A 20,882-nucleotide genomic window follows, 5' to 3' on the forward strand; every position below is an offset into this window, starting at 1 on the left:
TAATATGTATATGAAGTCTAATGCTACATCACATATCAAAATAGTGAATCAACTCCTGAATTTTGGGTCCTGTCTGAGTCTCAACTCTCAAGAGTCAAAATATCAACAAAAAATATAATAAATGTATATCATGAGTCATCTAAAAGTCATCAAGTAATCAGTCACTGAGATCCTCTTCCCCTTTTAATTTTTGTTTCTGCTAATTGTATTAAGAAATAAGTCATGCATTTATTCAGTAGATTTTAATCCGCTTGGGTAATAAGGTGTCAGGTGGTAGGTCCAATGAAAATTAACAGTGAGTATCACAGTAGATGTGAAAATTAACGCTTGGGGACTCCAAGCTGCTTATTTTCTGAGAAAACAGTAGATGTCAGATTACTAACCTAGCCTTGGCATCTATTATTCAAAAACTCTTGGAGGTAAAATCCACTTCTGATACATAACCTTTGCCCACATTTACAAGGGAGTTCACCACTAAAGAAGATTCTCTTTCAAAATGTGCTCTCATTGCAGGAAGGATCTTTGTTGTCACAAGATTTCACAGGTACTTTGTTCCTGTCTGAAAAATGGGTTCTTTTTTGAGGCACTGGTTTTGTTTTTTTTGGACAGGTTGTTGCTATTTGATCTTCATGACCTCCTCTTTGTTGTTTCTTCTGGAAGCATTCAACAACTGTAACAATGTTTTTGATGGTGTGGGGTTCTTTCTATGGAAGACTGTTGTATGCCTGTCCTTTTGGTACTTTTGTAATCTTTTGAAGGGGCAGTGGCTGTTAGAGTCTGGATCACTGAAAGCCTGGAGGCTTAGCCAATGTATACTTTGCTTTCTAGCTAGAAATATGAAGTATAAAGATTTGTTTTTCCTTGGAAAACAAAAACATATCTTAACCTCAAAACTAACAGATTACAAATGAGACTGCTATGCTTGCAAGAAGTATGACAAACAATACAATGCAATAACTTGAAAATGCATGGATGGAAGCTTCAATTTACAGTTTTTTCACCTTTGCGGCCTCTTTATCCGCGGCCTGGGAAGGGAGGCAGACTTTTTGGGTCGACTCCCGATTAAATCGGGAGTATAAGGAAAAATCGGGATTTTTTCCTTTGTGAAAAAGTCGCCAAAAAGTCGGGGGATTAAATCGTTTAGTTCAAAAAATCGCGTTTTTAGGATTAAATCGGGATTTTTTCCAGACTTTTTCCACACTGCTTGAGACTTCCTTTTTTCCTTTTTTCTTCACCAAAGCTCTGAAACCATGTTAGAAAATCAGAAAGGCAAAAAGATTTTCTTTCTTGATAATTACTTGTGATGTTTCTTGTTATTGCGATTCTTTATATCTTCTTTCTTTTAGTTCATCAAGTAATTACCAAAGAAGCAAAACATACAACAAGGGCATGAAACAGAGAGAGAGAGGTACCAAATTTCCGTTTTTCTTCTTCTCCTTAGACTCCACCCAACTCGCACTTCCTTTGGCTTCTCAGCTTCAAACTTTCTACTTCCCAGCTTCCTTAGAGATATAGAACTTGCTTGAGATGAAGTGCTCCAAATGAATTTGACTTGCTTGTATTTATAGGCTCCATCTGAGGTCCAATTAGTGTCCTTAGGCCGACTTGATGTGGAGGATACATAAATTACATTTGACTCAATACATAACCTTTTTACATGATTCAAAAGCCCAAGAATGGTCTCTTTAAAAGTACAATGACTCTATTGACTGTAGAAATTTCTCATTTCCCACCCCGGTTTTCAGTTTCTCCTTATTTCTCCCATATAGTTAAATGCCCTTTCCCATAACCATACATTCAACAAGCTGGAAAAAATAAATATTGCTGAAAACACAAATTCTGGAAATTTTACAGAATGCTGGAAATTGCAGAAATAAAAATCAGCAGTAATAAACAGCCATTAAAACACATTTAAACACAGATATTTTTGGTCAACTTGACCCTGGAAAAACCCCCTACAACTCTTGGGGAAAACCAGTTTGAGAGCTCTTCTTTATTTCTGGAAAATGCCTTTTTTACAGTAGGAGAAATGTTCAGCAAAAAATCAACAAACAGACTTTTACAACTTATCTCAGCCTTGCTGAAACACCGTTGCTATTACACCGCTCACAACTGCTGATACACCGCTGTTGTTGCTGTTACTCCGCTTTCAGCTTTGCTGTTACTCCGCGTTCAGCTTTGCTGTTACTCTGCGTTCTGCTTTGCTGTAACTCCGCGTTCAGCTTTGCTGTTACTCTGCGTTCAGCTTTGCTGTAACTCCGCTTGCAGCTTTGCTGTTACTCTGCGTTCAGCTTTGCTGTAACTCTGCGTTCAGCTTTGCTGTAACTCTGCGTTCAGCTTTGCTGTAACTCCGCTTGCAGCTTTGCTGTTACTCCGCGTTCAGCTTTGCTGTTACTCTGCGTTCAGCTTTGCTGTAACTCTGCGTTCAGCTTTGCTGTAACTCCGCTTGCAGCTTTGCCGTTACTCCGCGTTCAGCTTTGTTGTTACACCGCTTTCAGCTTTACTGTTACACCGCTTTCAGCTTTGCTGTTACACCGCCCAGAAATCTCCCTTGCTCTCTTGCTCTCCTTCTCTCAATCTGCTCATGAAAGAATGAATGATCTTTTCCTCATTTTCCTCCCTTAACCCAACCCTAAGTGACTTTTGGGTGATCCCTAAATCCAATGGCTGAAATAGATTTAGATCAATGGCTGAGATTAAATGCTCATTTAAATCTCACTTTCTATTTTTTAATTCACCTCACTTTAATAAAGACCCACTTAGTCATTTATTTCCAAAGTCACTTTTCCTTTCTAATTTTTCATTGACTTTATAAAAGTCACTTTAAAATTAGACTTAGTAACTTTATCACTTAAAGTCACTTTTAAATTAGATTTAACTTTGTAAAAATTATAAAGTTACTTTAGGAGAAAAATTAAATTCTTTTGGACACTTTTCCCTAGGCCAAAGATCAAAGCCTAAACCACCTGTCCTCCGGTACCAAATTTCAACACTCCCTCTTACCGAGGAAGGTGTTCCTCACCACACCCATCTTGTCTCTGAAGTAGACATGCTTGCCCCGTGGTAAGGCTTTGGTAAGAATATCTGCAACCTGCTCATCAGTGGAAATATACTCAAGCTTCACAGCTCCCTTCTGAACATAGTCTCTGATGAAATGATATCTGATCCCGATATGCTTTGACCTGTCATGAAATACTGGATTCTCCGTGAGTTTAATGCAACTCTGATTATCACAGTAAATCACTGAAGGTCTCAACGGCTGACCAAATAAGCCAAACAACATCTTGCGAAGCCAGATGGCCTCACAACTAGCTAGACTGGCTGCCATATACTCTGCTTCCGCTGAACTCAGTGCTACTAACTGCTGCTTCCGGCTGAACCATGACACTACTGCTGAACCCAACCCAAAACAACACCCTGAAGTGCTCTTCCTATCAGAAGCACAACCTGCCCAATCAGAATCAGTGTATCCTGCCAATCTCACTCCATCTCCCTGCCTGTAGTCCAAACCATAATCCACTGTCCCCTGCAGGTACCGCAAAATGTGTTTTGCAGCCACCCAGTGAACCTTCCTAGGCTCACACATAAACTGACTCATCGTGTTGACTGCAAAACAGATATCTGGTCTAGTGTTGACCAAATACATCAAGGAACCAATCAGCTGCCTGTACAATGTGGGATCCACCAACTCGGAATCCGAAGCATGAAGCTTCTTCCAGTTGGTGATCATCGGTGTCGACATGGGTCTACAATCCTCCATGTGGAATCTGCTAAGGATGTCCACAATATACTTCCCCTGCCCCAGGAAGAAATGCCCCTCCTCCTGCCACACCTCCAAACCCAAAAAGTAATGCATCAAGCCGATGTCCTTCATCTCAAACTCCGCCGCAAGATCTCTCTTGCAGTGCTCTATGAGTCTCTCTGCACCTGTAATGATCAAGTCATCCACATACAGCACCAGAATGAGAGGCTCCTCACCAATCACAATAAAGTAAAGGTTCGGATCTGCCTCACTCTTCGTGAAACCCATCCCCTGCAAGTATGCATCTATCCTGGAGTACCAAGCTCTGGGAGCTTGCTTTAGGCCATAAAGGGCCTTCTTCAATCTGCACACATGGGACTCCTTCCCATGCACCTCAAAGCCCTGTGGCTGCTCAATGTACACCTCCTCCTGTATGAAGCCATTGAGAAATGCGGTCTTCACATCCATCTGGTGGATCTTCCAACCCATCTCTGCTGCTATCGATATAATGGAGCGGATCGAAGTATATCGAGCCACGGGAGCGAAGGTCTCCTCATAATCAACTCCCTCTACCTGGGAGAACCCTCTAGCCACAAACCTCGCTTTGAATTTCTCAATGCTGCCATCTGCATCATGCTTTACCTTGTAAAGCCATCTGGAAGTAACCACGGATTTGCCCTCAGGCCTCGGCACCACCTCCCAAACATCATTCGTCATGATAGAAGAATACTCCTCCTGCATGGCCTCTCTCCAGACCTGCTGGCTAGCTGCCTCCTCATAGCTAGAAGGCTCAGAGTCAAGGATGCTGGTAACCATCGCCATATAACTACAAAACCTCTCAGGTGGTCTACTCTCTCTGACCGGCCTCTTCGGCTCAGCAACAGATGTGGCATCTCTCAAGGTGTCCTGAAGCCACTTGGGCTTCCTCTTCCCTGAGCATGCTTCTCCCATAGGAGAATGAAACTCCTCCTCCTCATCACCATCAGTAGCCTGAACTCCTGACTGTCTGTCTGCTGTCCTCCTGCCTGCACCTGAACCTGTAGAAGCTGAGGTACCGTGTGAACTGTCCATCAGTGGACTCCCTAGTGAACTGCTCTGTGAACTGCTCTGCATGCTGCCCGGAGCACCACCCCTCTGGCTCGGCGAGCCACTGCTCACTGATGGACCTGACATCCTCATAGATGTACCTCCGGATCCTCCTGATCCCTGCCCACTGGATCCCTGCGACTGACTCAACTGCTGCTGAGGGTCTGGCTGATCCAGATACTCTAACTCCCGTGACCTCCTAAAGGCCCTGTCCTCCTCGAACTTCACATCCCGTCTGACAACAACTCTCCTCTGTGCAGGAATGTAAATCCGAAAGGCCTTTGAGGTCTCACTGTAGCCCACAAAGATACCCTTCTCTGCGGTGGGCTCTAGTTTGGTCCTCTTCTCCTTGGGTATATAGGAGTATGTAATGCATCCAAAGATATGAAGATGACCAAGATCAGGCTTCTTCCCAGAGAAAGCCTCCTCCGGAGTCATGTGCCCCAAGGCACGATGCGGACTCCTGTTCTGCAAGTAAACAGCTGTGTTGCAGGCCTATGCCCACAAGAACAATGGCAACCCCTAATCATGTAACATGGCTTTAGCAGCCCCTATGATGGATCTGTTCTTCCTCTCTGCAACCCCGTTCTGCTGGGGGTTGTAAGGAACAGTGAACTCCCTCCTAATGCCTGCCTCCGCACAATAGTCAACAAACTCTCCAAGGGTGTACTCTCCTCCATTGTCCGACCTCAGGGACTTGATCTTCCGACCTGTCTGTGTCTCCACAAGAGCTCTAAACTCCTGAAACCGCTTGAAGACCTCACTCTTGGTCTTCAAGAAATAAATCCAGGTCCTCCTGGAGTGATCATCAATGAATAAAACATAGTACTCATATCCACTCAAGGAACCATGAGACATCCGACCGCTCACATCGGAATGAATCAAATCAAGTATCCCCGTCGCTCTGCTGTCACTGCTGGGAAAAGGGGATTTGGCAAACTTGCCCATCGCACAACCTCTGCAAGTATCAAAGTGATCAGTACTGAAATCTGGCACACCTGTAGTGATCTCCCGCAATGTCCTCAAGGCTCCATGATACAAGTGTCCCATCCTGCGGTGCCAAATCTCACACCGCTCAGAACTGCTAGCTCTGCTGTCGGTACTACTGCTCAATGCCAAAAGGGGTTGGAATGCAAACTTGTACACCTTTGCATGGCGTACACCTATCACTCTAGCTGAATCAGCTGGAGTGCCCCTGGGATACATCAACACCTGTCCTTCCCTGAACAGTACCTCATATCCTCTGTCCTCCAAAGCTGAGACGGATATGAGGTTCTTCCTCATCCCTGGCACATAAAGAACCTCTGACACCTTCAAGGGAGGTCTGGACTCCCTCTGAAATGTCACTGTCCCCACCCCGACTGCTCTAACAACTCTGTCATCACCGAGTACTACCTCAATATCAGTGCCACTCTCTGAAAGCTCTGAGAAGTACTCACGGACTCCTGTCATATGACGTGAAGCCCCACTGTCCACATACCAGATACCTGAAGATGCTCCACTAGTCGAGGGAAAAGCATGCTCCCTCTGAACCTGTGTGGCAGGTGATCCTGCACTAGAGGACTCACATGTAGTGAACGCAAACTCCCGGTCAAAACGACCTGCAAAGTCCTCAATCTCTGCTGAAGCTGCCACGTCCTGGTTCTTCCCCTTCTTCTTCTTCTTCTCCGGACACACAACTGCATAGTGTCCCATCTTCTGACAATTCCAACACTTCACTTTGGAATAGTCCTTCTGTGAGTTACCCTGTTTACCTTTACCTTTGCCTTTGCCTCCACCACTGCTTGTGGAAGCCTGCTTCTTCCCTTTGCCTTTCTTGCCTCCTGCCACCAGTGCTACGTCCTCATCCTGCTCAACTGGCTTGGCTGCCCCAAGCTGTCCTTTCCTGATCTCTGTCTGAATGCAATCATCCCAAAACCTCTCCCATGTGGGAAGGGTATCACGTGCACAAACCCCATCAGCAAAGTTCAACCATGAACGGGGAAGGCCATTCACTGCAATACGCACCAACTCAGTGGATGGAATGGTCTCTCCAATCGCTGCCAACTCATCTCTCACATTGGTAATCTTTGTGAGATATCCAGCTGCACTATCATTCCCCATCTTAATGTTCTTCAGCTTCTCCTTCAGGACCATCTTCCGGTTCTCATTGGTACTCTGGTAGAGATTGGACAATGCTGTCCACATCTCATGGGCATTGCTCTTTCCTCTCACATGAGGAATGCAATGGTCTTTGATTCCGTCTAGAATCAACCTCTTACCCTTGTTGTTCTTTTTATTATAAGCTGTCAACTGAGTTGCATCAGTAGGCACAACAACAGGGTGCTGTGTTGTATGCACCATGATATCCCAGACTTCTGCCTCCTCAAAGATACTCTGCATTCTCTCCTTCCAAACGCTGTAATTTGTATGCCCATCCAACCTATCCTCCACCCTCAATCCCAATGACATCTTGCTGTCCTAAAACTGAAAAATAGCACTGCTGTGGTAAAGATAAAACTGCTGTTTATGAAAAATCAGCTTGCTGGAATTTTCTGAGTGAAAAAATCAGCCGCTGTATTTTTTTCCTTTTGCTGTCCCAAACTGCCCTTCAGCACTCAAGCTCCGATACCATGTAGAAATTTCTCATTTCCCACCCCGGTTTTCAGTTTCTCCTTATTTCTCCCATATAGTTAAATGCCCTTTCCCATAACCATACATTCAACAAGCTGGAAAATAAATATTGCTGAAAACACAAATTCTGGAAATTTTACAGAATGCTGGAAATTGCAGAAATAAAAATCAGCAGTAATAAACAGCCATTAAAACACATTTAAACACAGATATTTTTGGTCAACTTGACCCTGGAAAAACCCCCTACAACTCTTGGGGAAAACCAGTTTGAGAGCTCTTCTTTATTTCTGGAAAATGCCTTTTTTACAGTAGGAGAAATGTTCAGCAAAAAATCAACAAACAGACTTTTACAACTTATCTCAGCCTTGTTGAAACACCGTTGCTATTACACCGCTCACAGCTGCTGATACACCGCTGCTGTTGTTGTTACTCCGCTTTCAGCTTTGCTGTTACTCCGCGTTCAGCTTTGTTGTTACTCTGCGTTCTGCTTTGCTGTAACTCCGCGTTCAGCTTTGCTGTTACTCTGCGTTCAGCTTTGCTGTAACTCCGCTTGCAGCTTTGCTGTTACTCTGCGTTCAGCTTTGCTGTAACTCTGCGTTCAGCTTTGCTGTAACTCCGCTTGCAGCTTTGCTGTTACTCCGCGTTCAGCTTTGTTGTTACTCTGCGTTCAGCTTTGCTGTAACTCTGCGTTCAGCTTTGCTGTAACTCCGCTTGCAGCTTTGTTGTTACTCCGCGTTCAGCTTTGCTGTTACACCGCTTTCAGCTTTGCTGTTACACCGCTTTCAGCTTTGCTGTTACTCCGCTTTCAGCTTTGCTGTTACACCGCCCAGAAATCTCCCTTGTTCTCTTGCTCTCCTTCTCTCAATTTGCTCATGAAAGAATGAATGATCTTTTCCTCCTTTTCCTCCCTTAACCCAACCCTAAGTGACTTTTGGGTGATCCCTAAATCCAATGGCTGAAATAGATTTAGATCAATGGCTGAGATTAAATGCTCATGCAAATCTCACTTTCTATTTTTTAATTCACCCCACTTTAATAAAGACCCACTTAGTCATTTATTTCCAAAGTCACTTTTCCTTTCTAATTTTTCATTGACTTTATAAAAGTCACTTTAAAATTAGACTTAGTAACTTTATCACTTAAAGTCACTTTTAAATTAGATTTAACTTTATAAAAATTATAAAGTTACTTTAGGAGAAAAATTAAATTCTTTTGGACACTTTTCCCTAGGCCAAAGATCAAAGCCTAAAGGAACCACCTGTCCTCCGGTACCAAATTTCAACAGAATAAATCCTAGAATTCCTCAATGGGGACTTTGACCTAAAACATGGTGACCCAAGCATGAAACCCATGCTTTAATAAGTCACAATAATAATAATAAAAGCTCTTTTCTTTATTCTTTTGACAAGTACATTACAAGATGACTCAAATACATTAAATGATGACTGAACCTAGTTACATTTTCCAACAATAAGGACCCCACTAATATGGACTAACACAAAAGGGATACTAAGATCTGCATATTTCTCTATAGAGGGTTGTCTTATCATCAAGTCTGTTGTCTTTCCTACAAATTGAATAGTTTTGGGTTCAATTATTTTCCTTTTTGGCTTTTTCAAACAGAGTTTCCTAATAGTTTTGGCATAAATGCGGATATCCCTAATGGTTTGTAGTAAGGGGAACTAGATACAAATGTTCCTTAGTTTTGTTATCAACTTGTTTTTGAAACGTTTAATAGGCTTTTCCAGGTTGAGCCTCTATGGATAAGGAGGTGAGCTAGATGATTGTGGGCATTCCAATGTTGAATGAATTTATTGCATCTTATTATTATTTGTTTGCATGGGGATCTCCTCCTTAGATTGCGTTTCAATGACCACAAGGGAGTTTTTATTGAGAACCCTTCCCGACCTAAGGTGTACATCCAGCAACTCTATCGGGGTGATTAAGTAGGTAGGAAAGGGTGGTGGCTCAGCATTATACGCAGGTTGAGTCACGTTGTTGTTTGGATTTGGTAATGGTCGGGCAGGTAACTGAGTTGGCTGTGGGGGTCAAGTAGGTGGCAATTGTAGTTGAGCTTGTGGAGGTGGTGGCAATTGTGCTATTGGTTGGGTTGTTGTTTGTGTAGAGTGTGGTTGTTGATTCAATGGTGGAGGTGATTATGTAGGGTAAGGTTGTGGAGGTTGCATATGGTACTAGTAAGCAAGCATACCCCCAATTTAGGGCCTCATCATCCTTATTGCTAAGGATAGTGTGGAACTGGCTGTGGTGGGAACTCTTGCCAAGACACATTAGAATTAGAAAATTGAGATGGATACTGCTAATGATAATAAGAAGGAAATTGTTGCACAGGTTCAGAGGTTATACCTCAGGTTCTCGGCTGCCAAAGCCTTATTGGTGCTAATGCACATAATTGCTCAATTACTTGATCTTCTCCTTGGTACATTGCCTTTAGCCCAGGTAGAGAGGGACATTCTTTTGTTGAATGTTTACCTGTACAAATGGCACAAACATTAATATTATCCAAAGAGAATTCTTTAAGTGGATGTTTCCTTTCTACATTTAGGACAGAAAATAGAAAAGGGAAAATTTTCTTCTTGCTTCTTTTTGAGTTGTAAGGTATCCAATTGCTTACTAAGGGTGCCAAGAAGATCAGTTTTGAAACTCTAATAAATTTCCTAACTCTGCTCTAGTAACACCACCTATAGCTGATTTGGTGACTTTTGAAAAGGTGTCCTGAATTACCTTACCAAATCGAGCTTGTCCCCTTGAGTATCTTCTGCAATATCGCTGATCTTATCAAAGGTTAATTGATTCAACAGAAATCCCCATCAAAAAGATGGTTCTGATAGTGTCTGGGTCAAGAATATTTCTTTTTATTTCTTTGAAGATTATACAGGAATCATTCAAGAATCCTCTAGACTCTCATCCTCCCTTTGTGCCATTTTGAAAATATCTTCCCTTTAGTCTCTAACTTTACAGTAACCCTAATATTTTCTAAGAAAGTTTCTACACATTTCATCCCATGTTGGTATGACACTCTCCCAATCCCATGAACCAGCACAAGGCTTAGTCCTTGAGAGTGGCAGGAAATAACATAAGTGTTTGTGCATAGTTTTTAGAATAATCATAGTTAAGAGTGGCAAGAAGATCAGTTTTGAAACTCTAATAAATTTCCTAACTCTGCTCTAGTAACACCACCTACAGTTGATTTGGTGACTTTCGAAAAGGTGTCTTGAATTAACTTACCAAATCGAGCTTGTCCACTTGAGTATCTTCTGCAAGATCGCTGATTTTATCAAAGGTTAATTGATTCAACAGAAATCCCCCTCAAAAAGATGGTTCTAACAGTGTTTGGGTCAAGCTTAATTTTTTTAGATCTTTGAAGATTATACAGGAATCATTCAAGAACCCTCTTGACTTTCATCCTCCTTTTGCGCCATTTTGAAGATATCTTCCCTTGAGTCTCTAGCTTTACATTAATCCTAATATTTTCTAAGAAAGTTTCTACACATTTCATCCCATGTTTGTATGGCACTCTCCCAATCCCATGAACCAACACAAGGCTGAGTCCTTGAGAGTGGCAGGAAATAACATAAGTTTTTGTGCATCGTTAGAATAAGCATAGTTACTGCACAATATATCAAATTCAAAGAGAAATGCTTCGGGTTCTTCGGTGACCACACCATGAAAACGGGGCAACACTGATGGAGGAATATTTTCATTTGAACATGTGCAACAGGATCAACAATAGGAAATCCAAATGTTACCTCATCCTCATCTCTTGTGTGCATCTCCTCTTCTTTAGGAATGTGAACTAAACCTCTAAAGCTGGACTCCGCGTTTGTTGGAGTCGTCTCCGGATCTCCGATTGGATTGGAGCCTATTTCAAGTTCTGGCAACTAGGTTGAGTTCCTACAATGGTTGCCTCCACTGTGGGTCCTGTCTGAGGATTCGCAGGTTCTTGCTGCCTTTATTGTGGGTCCTATCTGACGGTTTGCAGGTTCTGTGGCTCCTCATGTTTTGACTTTTCGGATCTTCGAACTATGAGGCTCCCAATTTGGACCTGCTAATGGGATCTTAAATGTTGATCTCTGAAATCTGAAACTGCTTGCTCCAACTGTCTGCTTTTGGACACTCAAACTACTTGCCCCAGGTTGGATTTGACAATGGATTCTTTTTGGTTTGTCTTCTTTTAGATGTACCTTCCAGCAAGTTAGATTTCGAAGGAGTTTTCTTATCAAAAGGAACTATCTTTTCTATTCTTGTAAATCTACCCCTAGTGTCTTTAATTCTATCCCTATTCATATAATCCTAGCATTGCTTTTAGAACCAGGCAATAAACTGTTGGATCTAGTTTGCTAGTATAAAAAGAATGTCACACAATTTGATTGCAGAAATGAAAACTAAACCATCAATGCATCGATCTCCTTAGTATGTCCCCGTCAACAATGCTAAAAATGTTGCTTGGTTTAATTTCTTAAAGGATTCGACATTAAATTATCAACCAGGATGTTCATAAACTTCGAGAATGTGCAGAGGTCAGATTACTAATGGGCTTTTGTCCTATCACTATGAAAGGAAATGACATGGCGAACCAAACCAACTAAAAGCAAACTCACAGGGAACTTGTTTTTTGGACAATAGACTTAAGAAAGATAGTTATAGGGATTCCACAGGACCGTTACATTCATGTCTCATTCAAGCAACTTCAAACTAAGTCTCAGATTTGGTTCACTGTGAGGGTGAAAACCATAACCAAAGGCATGGAAAGGGGAATAATTTTAAGTCTACTGAAACCATTGGGGCTGCCTACGATGTCCTTGATTGACAAGACCTTGTTTGGCATGCCGATTGGACCAATGGTCACTGTACAACCAAGAGGGAAGCAAAGCCTAGCATTTCCCTCAGTGTGCTCTCTCACACTCTGCAATTCAAAAGTAGAGCTGCAAAATCAATGAATTTTGTGGCAACACACCAAATTGTGCAAGGAAATGAAACCTATCTATGTTTGCATGGAAAGGAAAGGCTTGGCCAAGGTTCAATTTTGTGAGCTCATACACATACTGGTCATATAGATCAGTACTCTGTTTTGACAAGTGGATGGGTCTGTTCTGGTATACCTGCAACAGACACATCATCAGTATTCACACTCATACAAAACAATACAAGAAACACTGTGTACCTACATCACAACAAACATTAACACAACAGTATATACAATGATGCACAGTGAGAAATGTGAGAGCTATACACAACAATGAATATATTTCACAAATCAAACCAAGACAGAGTATATAAAGCAGAGTGTTACCATGCGCATTCAAGAGATAATGTACAGTAGAGGTGCAAGGTAGATGTGACTGGAGTGGTGGGCCCTCCTAACCAGCTATGTTTCTTGCATTAGCTACCTAAACCAGGCAGAGAGTATTGAATTTTGTAGCTGTGGTCAGTCTTCATAATTAATATTTTTACTCTTGATGTTGTAATAATTTATAAAGCATGTTCTTCATGCTCTTTTCAAAGGAAGAAAATTTGTATTTTTAAAATAGAATTTTTGGCTCCAAAAGAAGCCAAGTTGGCCTCCTCCTAGTCAAGTCAGCCTCTTCAAATGTTGAAGTTGGCTTTGTTTTTAAAGGATACAAATACATGAGGAAGAGGAGCGAACAAGCATATCCAAGGGATTCCCATCTCACTCGAAAATTACAGGCTAATCCCAATAGATGCCAAGGAGGGGAGATACAACTCACGCTGTCCAACTACAAACTAGTATTGTATGCAGATTTCAAATCGATCAGTACAGGCCCAATAATTGTGCTTCGCTTCAAACTTGGAGATGTGGTCAACATGAGTTTGACTGGCAGCTAACACCTTGGATAATGATCCTTGACCTAATCCAATGAACACCAGAGCATAATGGTGATGTGTAGAAGAAAACCCATGTTTCCATTTTTGCCCACGAATGGTGGAACCCTCTTAAACTTGGAGGTTGGTTACAAGATCCCATGGAGGTTGCAAATTTACTCATAGACTCTTATTAGTAGCTTAAATCACTAATTAAGTCTCCTATTCATGCTAAAACATTGGAATAAATATATTGTTGATTTTTGTAGCTCGGGTACGTACTTCTACAAAGCCCTATGTCAAGGTGTACAAAAGTCTCCTACATTCTCCTTAGAACACTTGCTCTAGTGTGAGCAAGTTGCTAATGTAACTTAGCCTAAGTCTAACTTAGGAAAAAACACATATTAGTATGTTGGCTTATTGAGCTAAAAGAAACTTAGGAAAAGTAAAGTAATTTACTTTAGTGATTTTGTTTTAATCTTAACCATTGATCTCAAGTGAGGCGAGATCTAATCTCAGTTAATCACATTGAGATTGGGGTTAGGGTCGGGGATTTAACTCAATGTAAAGTATAAAAACAAGGTTGAGGAGAATAGAAAGACATAGTATAATAGCACAAGATTGAGAGAGGCATCTAAGTGAGCAGTATGTTGGGTCCAAGGGAGTGCAGAGAGGCTAGAGATCTAGATCTGTAGAGAAGATCGAGCACTAATCTAGGGAATATTTTCTGGATCGAATCCAGGTTATTTGTATTTTGTATTTTCTCAATCGGGCTATTATCCCAAGATGGGAGCCCATGTTAAGTTTGGATTTTGTTTTAATGAAAAACTTGTTGGGCATAGTCTGTGTGTGTTGCTTCATGTGATTTATTTTTTAAATTTGCTTCTATCGAATTTGTGTTGGGAACCTAGCTGTGTATATATTCAATAGATCAATTTTCTACTACAGTGTCGCGGGGGAGCGCCCCCCCCCCCCCCAGATCCTGCTCCCAATCCGTGCTCCAAGCGGGAGCGACTCCGGAGCGGGTCGGGAATGCGCTCCCGATAAAAAAATTTGCGCTCCTTACCAAATTCAGGAGCGAAATTTATAACCCGAACATTATGTGAGCCAATGTCTAAACATAAAGCAAGACAAAGGGAAAACGCAGTTGCAGCCTCAACTTAGATTGAAGAGTTTGCAACAAAATTTCAGGAAAAGTTCTCATTGGTGATTGTTTTTCTTTCTAGCACTAGTGCTAGAAGTGCCCAATTTGTGGACATTGATGCATGGTTTGTGGATAGTGGAGCATCTCGCCATATTACAGGAATGAGGAAAGTGTTCCTTTGTGTTTCAAAGACAGATTCAAACATGCATGTGAAAGTTGATATGAGTACCATATATGCAGTGAAAGGGGTTGGAACAATGTTATTCCAGCTAGAATCAAGAGGATCTTTGGAGGTGGCAGAGGTGTTATATGTCCCAGAGTTGAAGACGAACTTGCTCTCAGTCTCAGCTCTGGAGGACAAAGGGTATGATGTTGTGTTCCAAAAAGGACAAGTATTCATACATTTAGAGGGAGTTACCTAGGACATAACAATAAGGCTTGGTGTCAGGAAGGGTAAGTTGTTGAGCTTGTAGGGCCAGCCAGTAGGTAGATCCAAGGGAATCTTGGATCAAGGATTGCAGTCGCTATAGCAAGGGATAATGTGGTGGGATTGGAGACAGATCTAGGTAGAGGAGGTTCTTCTAGAAGTACCTTCCTCAATAAGAGGGATTTTTTATTTTTGTAGCTCAAGCAAGTACTTTTGCACAAGCCTTGTGTCTAGGCATGTAGAAGTCACCCACATCCTCCTTAGAACACTTGCTTTAATGTGAGCAAGTTGCTAGTTAAACTTAGCCTAAGTCTAACGTAGGAAAAAAAACATATTAGTATGTTGGCGTATTGAACTAAAAGATACTTAGGGAAAAATAATGTAACTTACCCTAGTGATTGTTGTTTTAATCTTAGTCGTTGATCTCAAGTGAGGCGAGATCTAATCTCAATCATTAATCACTTTGAGATTAGGGTTAGGATTAAGGATTTAGCTCAATGTAAAATGGTAAAAACAAGCTTGAGGAGAGGAGAAAGACACACTACAACAACACAAGATTGAGAGAGGCGTCTCAGTGAGCAGTGTCTTGGGTCCGAGGGAGTGCTGAGAGGTTGGAGATCTAAATTTGTACAGAAGACTGAGCACCGATCTAGGGAATTTTGGATCGAGGATCGATGTTAGTGACAGAGAATGAGCCAGAGGCTCTAAAAATTGAGTTGAGACTGGGGACTCAGTTTTCTAATATGGAAGATGGGCAAGAGGCCTCTTCCAGATCGGTTGGAACTAGTTGGTATAAGCTAACATTGATGGATGCTCAGGAGTAGGTTAAGACTCCTAGGAGCATGGTCAGGAGAAACAAGTCTTTAGCGCATATTCCAAAGCAGGTAACAGGGAAGCCTTTCAATTCAGATGGAGTAGCTATAGCAAGGGATAATGTGGTGGGATTGGAGACAGATCCAGGTGGAGGAGGTTCTTCTAAAAGTACCTTCCTCACTAAGAGGGAGTGTTGATTTTTGTAGCTTGAGCAAGTACTTTTGCACAAGCCTTGTATCTAGGCATGTAGAAGTCGCCCACATTCTCCTTAGAACACTTGCTCTAGTGTGAGAAAGTTGCTAGTTAAACTTAGTGTAATGTCCCAAATGGAACAATTTGGGGTTTTCTCAAAATTTTAACTCATAAATACTTCGGATAAATTTTCCATTCATAAACAGAAGATTGCCATGTAAAATAGAACAAGAGAATGCATGCAAATCAATCATACAATGAGCAAAAAAAATCTCAGCTTTTATTATAATGTATAAATTGGGGCTTTGCATGTTGGGAATAACAAAAATAGTTGAGATAACTGAGATAGAACTGGCCTTAAGGATCTGCTCCAATGTTGGACGAGCCCTCCACCAAAATTGAACCAAACTGCCACTGCTAAGTTCTACAATGAATTCTAGATGAACTCACCAAGGGGAGATGGGTACTCGCCCAATCTCACTAAATCACCCAAGGGTTTCCGTCTTGGGGCTACCAACGGAGGAGAGAACCGGGTTCTCAACCTCTCATACAAGAAACAATATCAAAATTAAGATGTCCTCCAATGGCCTCCCCCTCCTCTTTTATAGATCTGATGGACCCCTCTAGAATTTTCTATTTTATTATTATTTTAAACATGGAGCACTTTTCCCTCTTTTATTTTAATTAAAATATTTTTTTAATGCGGGAAAAGGGTATATTGGCCAACATGTCTCCTCAAGTCACTGAAACTCCCATCCAAAAGTCCCATCATGTAGATCTTCTCATTTCGTTTCCAATGAGCTATTACACTAAGGTGTTCCATCAATTAATCTCCCCGAAATGCCACCTCGAGCATAATTAATTAAGTTATGCCCAATAATAATGTTGATTTTTGAAAGTTGTCAGAATGCAACGGAACGAAAGGCAAGTTGTGCTGATGATGGAATATGCCAAGTGAATGCCATCAAATCCCATAAAAACTCCTCAAAACTCCATCGAGACCCCTGATGACATAAACCTGCTCCACTGACCTGGCCATCCCCTGTCCTGGAAATCCACCCTGGCTGTACTATGAAGAAGAATAAAAATGGGGACATGACACTTAGCGTAAGTCTAACATAGGAAAAAGAACATATTAGTATGTTGCCTTATTGAACTAAAAGAAACTTAGGAAAAGTAAAGTAACTTACCCTAGTGATTTTTGTTTTAATCTTAGTCGTTGATCTCAAGTGAGGCGAGATCTAATCTCAGTCATTAATCACTTTGAGATTAGGGTTAGGATTAAGGATTTAGCTCAATATAACATGATAAAAACAAGCTTGAGGAGAGGAGAAAGACACACTACAGCAGCACAAGATTGAGAGAGGCGTCTGAGTGAGCAGTGTCTTGGGTCCGAGGGAGTGCTAAGAAGCTGGAGATCTAAATTTGTACAGAAGACTGAGCACCGATCTAGGGAAGATCTACTTGATCAGATCCAAGTTATTTGTATTCTATATTTTCTCAGTTGGGCCATTATCCCAAGACGGGAACCCATATAAGTTTGGATTTTGTTTTAACGAAAAACTTGTTGGGCAGAATCTGTGTGTTGTTTAATGTGATCGATTATTTAAATTTGCTTCTGCTGAATTTGTGTTAGGAAACTAGCCGTGTATTTATTCAGTAGATCAATTTTCTGCTAGGAATTAAGTATTGGGTGCTAGGTTCACCGGAAATCTAACATACATAATATAGACAAATTACCTTGTAGGCCTCTTTTGGTGAATTTTTTATGGAAAGAGGCATTAAAGGATGATATTATTGGTCAAAATGAGTGTTATATGAGGTCAAAACTACAAGAAAAGCAAAGTAAACTAAGAGATTACTAAATGTATCAACTGTAGTAGGAAGGAAATAATTTTTACATGTACAAGATACAACTGTGCAAATATACACTTATATCTGTGCCTTAAACATCCATACTGGTGTAAGAATTTTACTCATGCATTGTGATTTGTTTATAGATTTAAATTGGTTCCTAGTTATTTAGTAGGAAGCATTCTAATAAATATGTCACTCAGTGAATTTACACATAAACATTGTATGGACTCCTTGATCTTTGTTTCTTCAACACTTCGCTAAATTAGTAATTGAACCATACAATCCATAAATATCATAGTTCTTAATAATTGTTTTTAAAAATAGTTATTTGTCTGTTTTATCAAAGGGTTGTCATTATCTGGAATTATCTTACAATCCTTGTTAAATGGCAGTTCTCTAAGGAGTCCGTATTAAGACCTGGTTTCTTGAACTCAAATCATGTTTTCTTTTTTCTCACCAAGTTTTCGTTTATTTGTATTTCATGCAGATGATGTGGGCTTTGGAGTACGATCCAGAAATCATTGCTTCATATCAGGAAACAAGTTCATCTGCCCTAAATAAAAATGGAAAAGAAAAAAGAAGAGAGAAATCAAAGCATCAGTGGGGAAAGTTTGAAAGACATAACATTACGAATGGTTTGCAGGGTTTTCCTGAGACACCTGTTGCTGTGTTTCTTGTTGCTAGTATTCTCAAGACAAATAGCTCAACATTGTTGCAAGAGGCTCAAGGGATTGATGATGTAGTGAAGGTAAGTATTAGTCAGATGCGTAGTGTTTAGGAATGAACTATTCTTTTTTCTACGGACTTGATGCACTCCTGCAAAGAAACCCATTTTAAGCATTACGAAATCGGTATGCCTATTTTCCAATGGTAGCTTGCTATAGCTTAATATATTAGGAAATCTGAACTTGAGTTAGGTGCCCGTGTTCTTTTATCTCACATTCTTCAATTCAAGGCTTCTTGTTTGCCACAATCTGGCTTAAAAAGCATTGAGATTTTTATTTCGTATTTGAACTGCTATGTATAATCAGATCTTGAATGATTTAACTGGCAAGTTGGATGCAAAAAAAGCATGTTCAGGGGCATTGAAGCTTCACAAGAAGTACTTACGCAAGGTAAGTTGTAGAAATGGTGGAATCTATCTTAGGACATCAAATAAATTTCAGAAAACAAATGCTCGTTAGCTGGTAGGTGTTTTCCCATTGGTATGTCTAGATTCTACACAAGCCATTGACATGCGTGTGCTTTAATTTTGCAGGCAAAGAAAAAAGTTCATTAGCTTATACTACTCTCAATGGTTTGCTGCACTATATACATGTCAGAGCAGAAAGCTGCCATTATTTGTCTCTATATTGTGACAAGCTTCTCTTTCTCAGGTTATTTAACCAAGCCAGCATAGTTGTTGCAATGACCTGAAATGCTTCGCTGGTCAGATCAATTTCCCACTGCTTCAACTGTATTTTGCACTCTTCAGTAAGATGGGCCAACTTGAAGGGAATTTTGCAAGTGGCCCCTTTGTGCCCACAAAAGGGCTTTTCTTCCCATTCAGATGAGGCCTTCATTCATTCATTTATTTGTGACAACTTTAAGTCTCAAACATATTGAAGGACAACATCTTTATAAATGGTGTTGCTTCCATCACAAAAAGTATTCAAACAAATCATCCCATAAGTCTGTATGTGAATATTCTACTAACAAGCTGCATGATTTGGGGGATTTTTCAACTTGAAATTGGCAAGTATATGCACAGGATAAGAATGTAGAGCTTTCCACAAAATTATTTAAATATAATTTATTTGGCGCGGTGTTCGTGATATATGAATTGCTGTAAACTGTTGTAATTTTTGCTTTTCATGGGTGAAATAAGACGTGTATTTTGAAGGTATCATTCCTTGCTTTTATCCTTTGTCAGCACCGACCTTTTAACATTTATTATTTGGAACTTAAAATTGAATTCGAGGGTTGAGAGAACCAATTGGTCATAAATCAGAATGTGGTCAGGTAAGATAATGCCCGGTGTGATATGTTGGCTGATTGAAATTTGGCATCTCAAAAGGTGGACCTGCCATCGCCTACTGCCCTACAATAATCAAGTCTTTATTCTTCGAAATCCAAAGTAGCAAGAGGAGGTGTAAAATGCAGTAAATTAATATTTTTTCGATTTTATTTGTTTTTTCAGCCATGAATAACTTCATTGAGATAGAGAAGTGCTTTACATAGGAGCTCGGTAATTATGCCACTGGGGTGCACTCTCAATATTCTTGCCATGTCTCTCATCTTATGGATTTTGTGTTGCTCTTATTAAATACATATAAGCAAGCATCTTCCTTTGGCTGGATTTTTGCAATCTTACGTTTTGTGCACTTTGTGTTTTGATAGTTGGATGTCTACTCTGTTGTGTCTCACATTAGCACTTTGTGTTTTGATGGTTGGATACCTTCTCTGTTGTGTCTTTCTCACTTTCTTACATTGTATTCTGGTAGTTGGATATTTTCTCTTGGATATTTTCTCTGTTGTGCCTAACTTTCTCGCTTTAGCATATTTATTGCATTAATCTATTGGTTTGTTGCAAGAAATTAATTAGAATACAAAAGCAGGGTTGAAGACAGCACATTCATGTTTACCCTGAAAAATATTGGTTTGTTGCAAGAAATTAATTAAAATACAAAAACAGGGTTGAAGACAGCACATTCATGTTTACCCTGAAAAATATGCAGTAACAAACCTATTTCAAATATCATCAATAAACTAGCTTGCCATCTATTTTAGTTTTTTATTTTTATCTTTTATATTTACAGTATGAAAATGCTTTGGAAGAGTGTCCAAACTGGGTTTTTTATTCATCGTTAGTTATCAACAACAATTGTCAACCCTATAACGTGATGTTTTTCAAAGTGTTTCCTCAAGGACACATTTAAAAGAACGTATAGCAATATATAAAAGATCCCAAATAATATCTCGATTTTTATTTTTTTTAATAGAATATATTGTTTCTTTCCAATAATTTTTCAAAGATTGATCTTTTACAACATTGGAGAAAAGTATTTTTAGTTAGGTTTGTAACTCCTCTCCCCTCCGGTCTTATTTATGGGTTGGGTGGGTTTGGTATGTTTATGATAACAATAAAAAGTGAACTCATAGTAAAGATGAACACAATAAATTTGTTG

At 40.3% G+C, this 20,882-nt stretch overlaps 1 protein-coding gene across 1 annotated transcript in view; it reads left to right on the plus strand.

The window, feature by feature from the left end:
- LOC149251673 (Ypt/Rab-GAP domain of gyp1p superfamily protein) overlaps positions 1-19,531 on the plus strand; it is a 452,310-nt gene extending 432,779 nt beyond the window's left edge. The window contains exons 10-12 of the mRNA XM_089459518.1: positions 18,203-18,463; positions 18,747-18,830; positions 18,974-19,531. Coding sequence (XP_089315644.1) covers positions 18,203-18,463; positions 18,747-18,830; positions 18,974-18,994 — 366 coding nt within the window. The 3' untranslated portion in view covers positions 18,995-19,531. The remainder of the gene's footprint in view (positions 1-18,202; positions 18,464-18,746; positions 18,831-18,973) is intronic.
- Positions 19,532-20,882: the final 1,351 nt, after the last annotated feature.

The sequence above is a fragment of the Pinus tabuliformis genome, chromosome 7, assembly GCF_031772625.1.
Source record: "Pinus tabuliformis cultivar Carrire ecotype Pingquan chromosome 7, CPIR1, whole genome shotgun sequence".
NCBI classification, from domain to species: Eukaryota; Viridiplantae; Streptophyta; class Pinopsida; order Pinales; family Pinaceae; genus Pinus; species Pinus tabuliformis.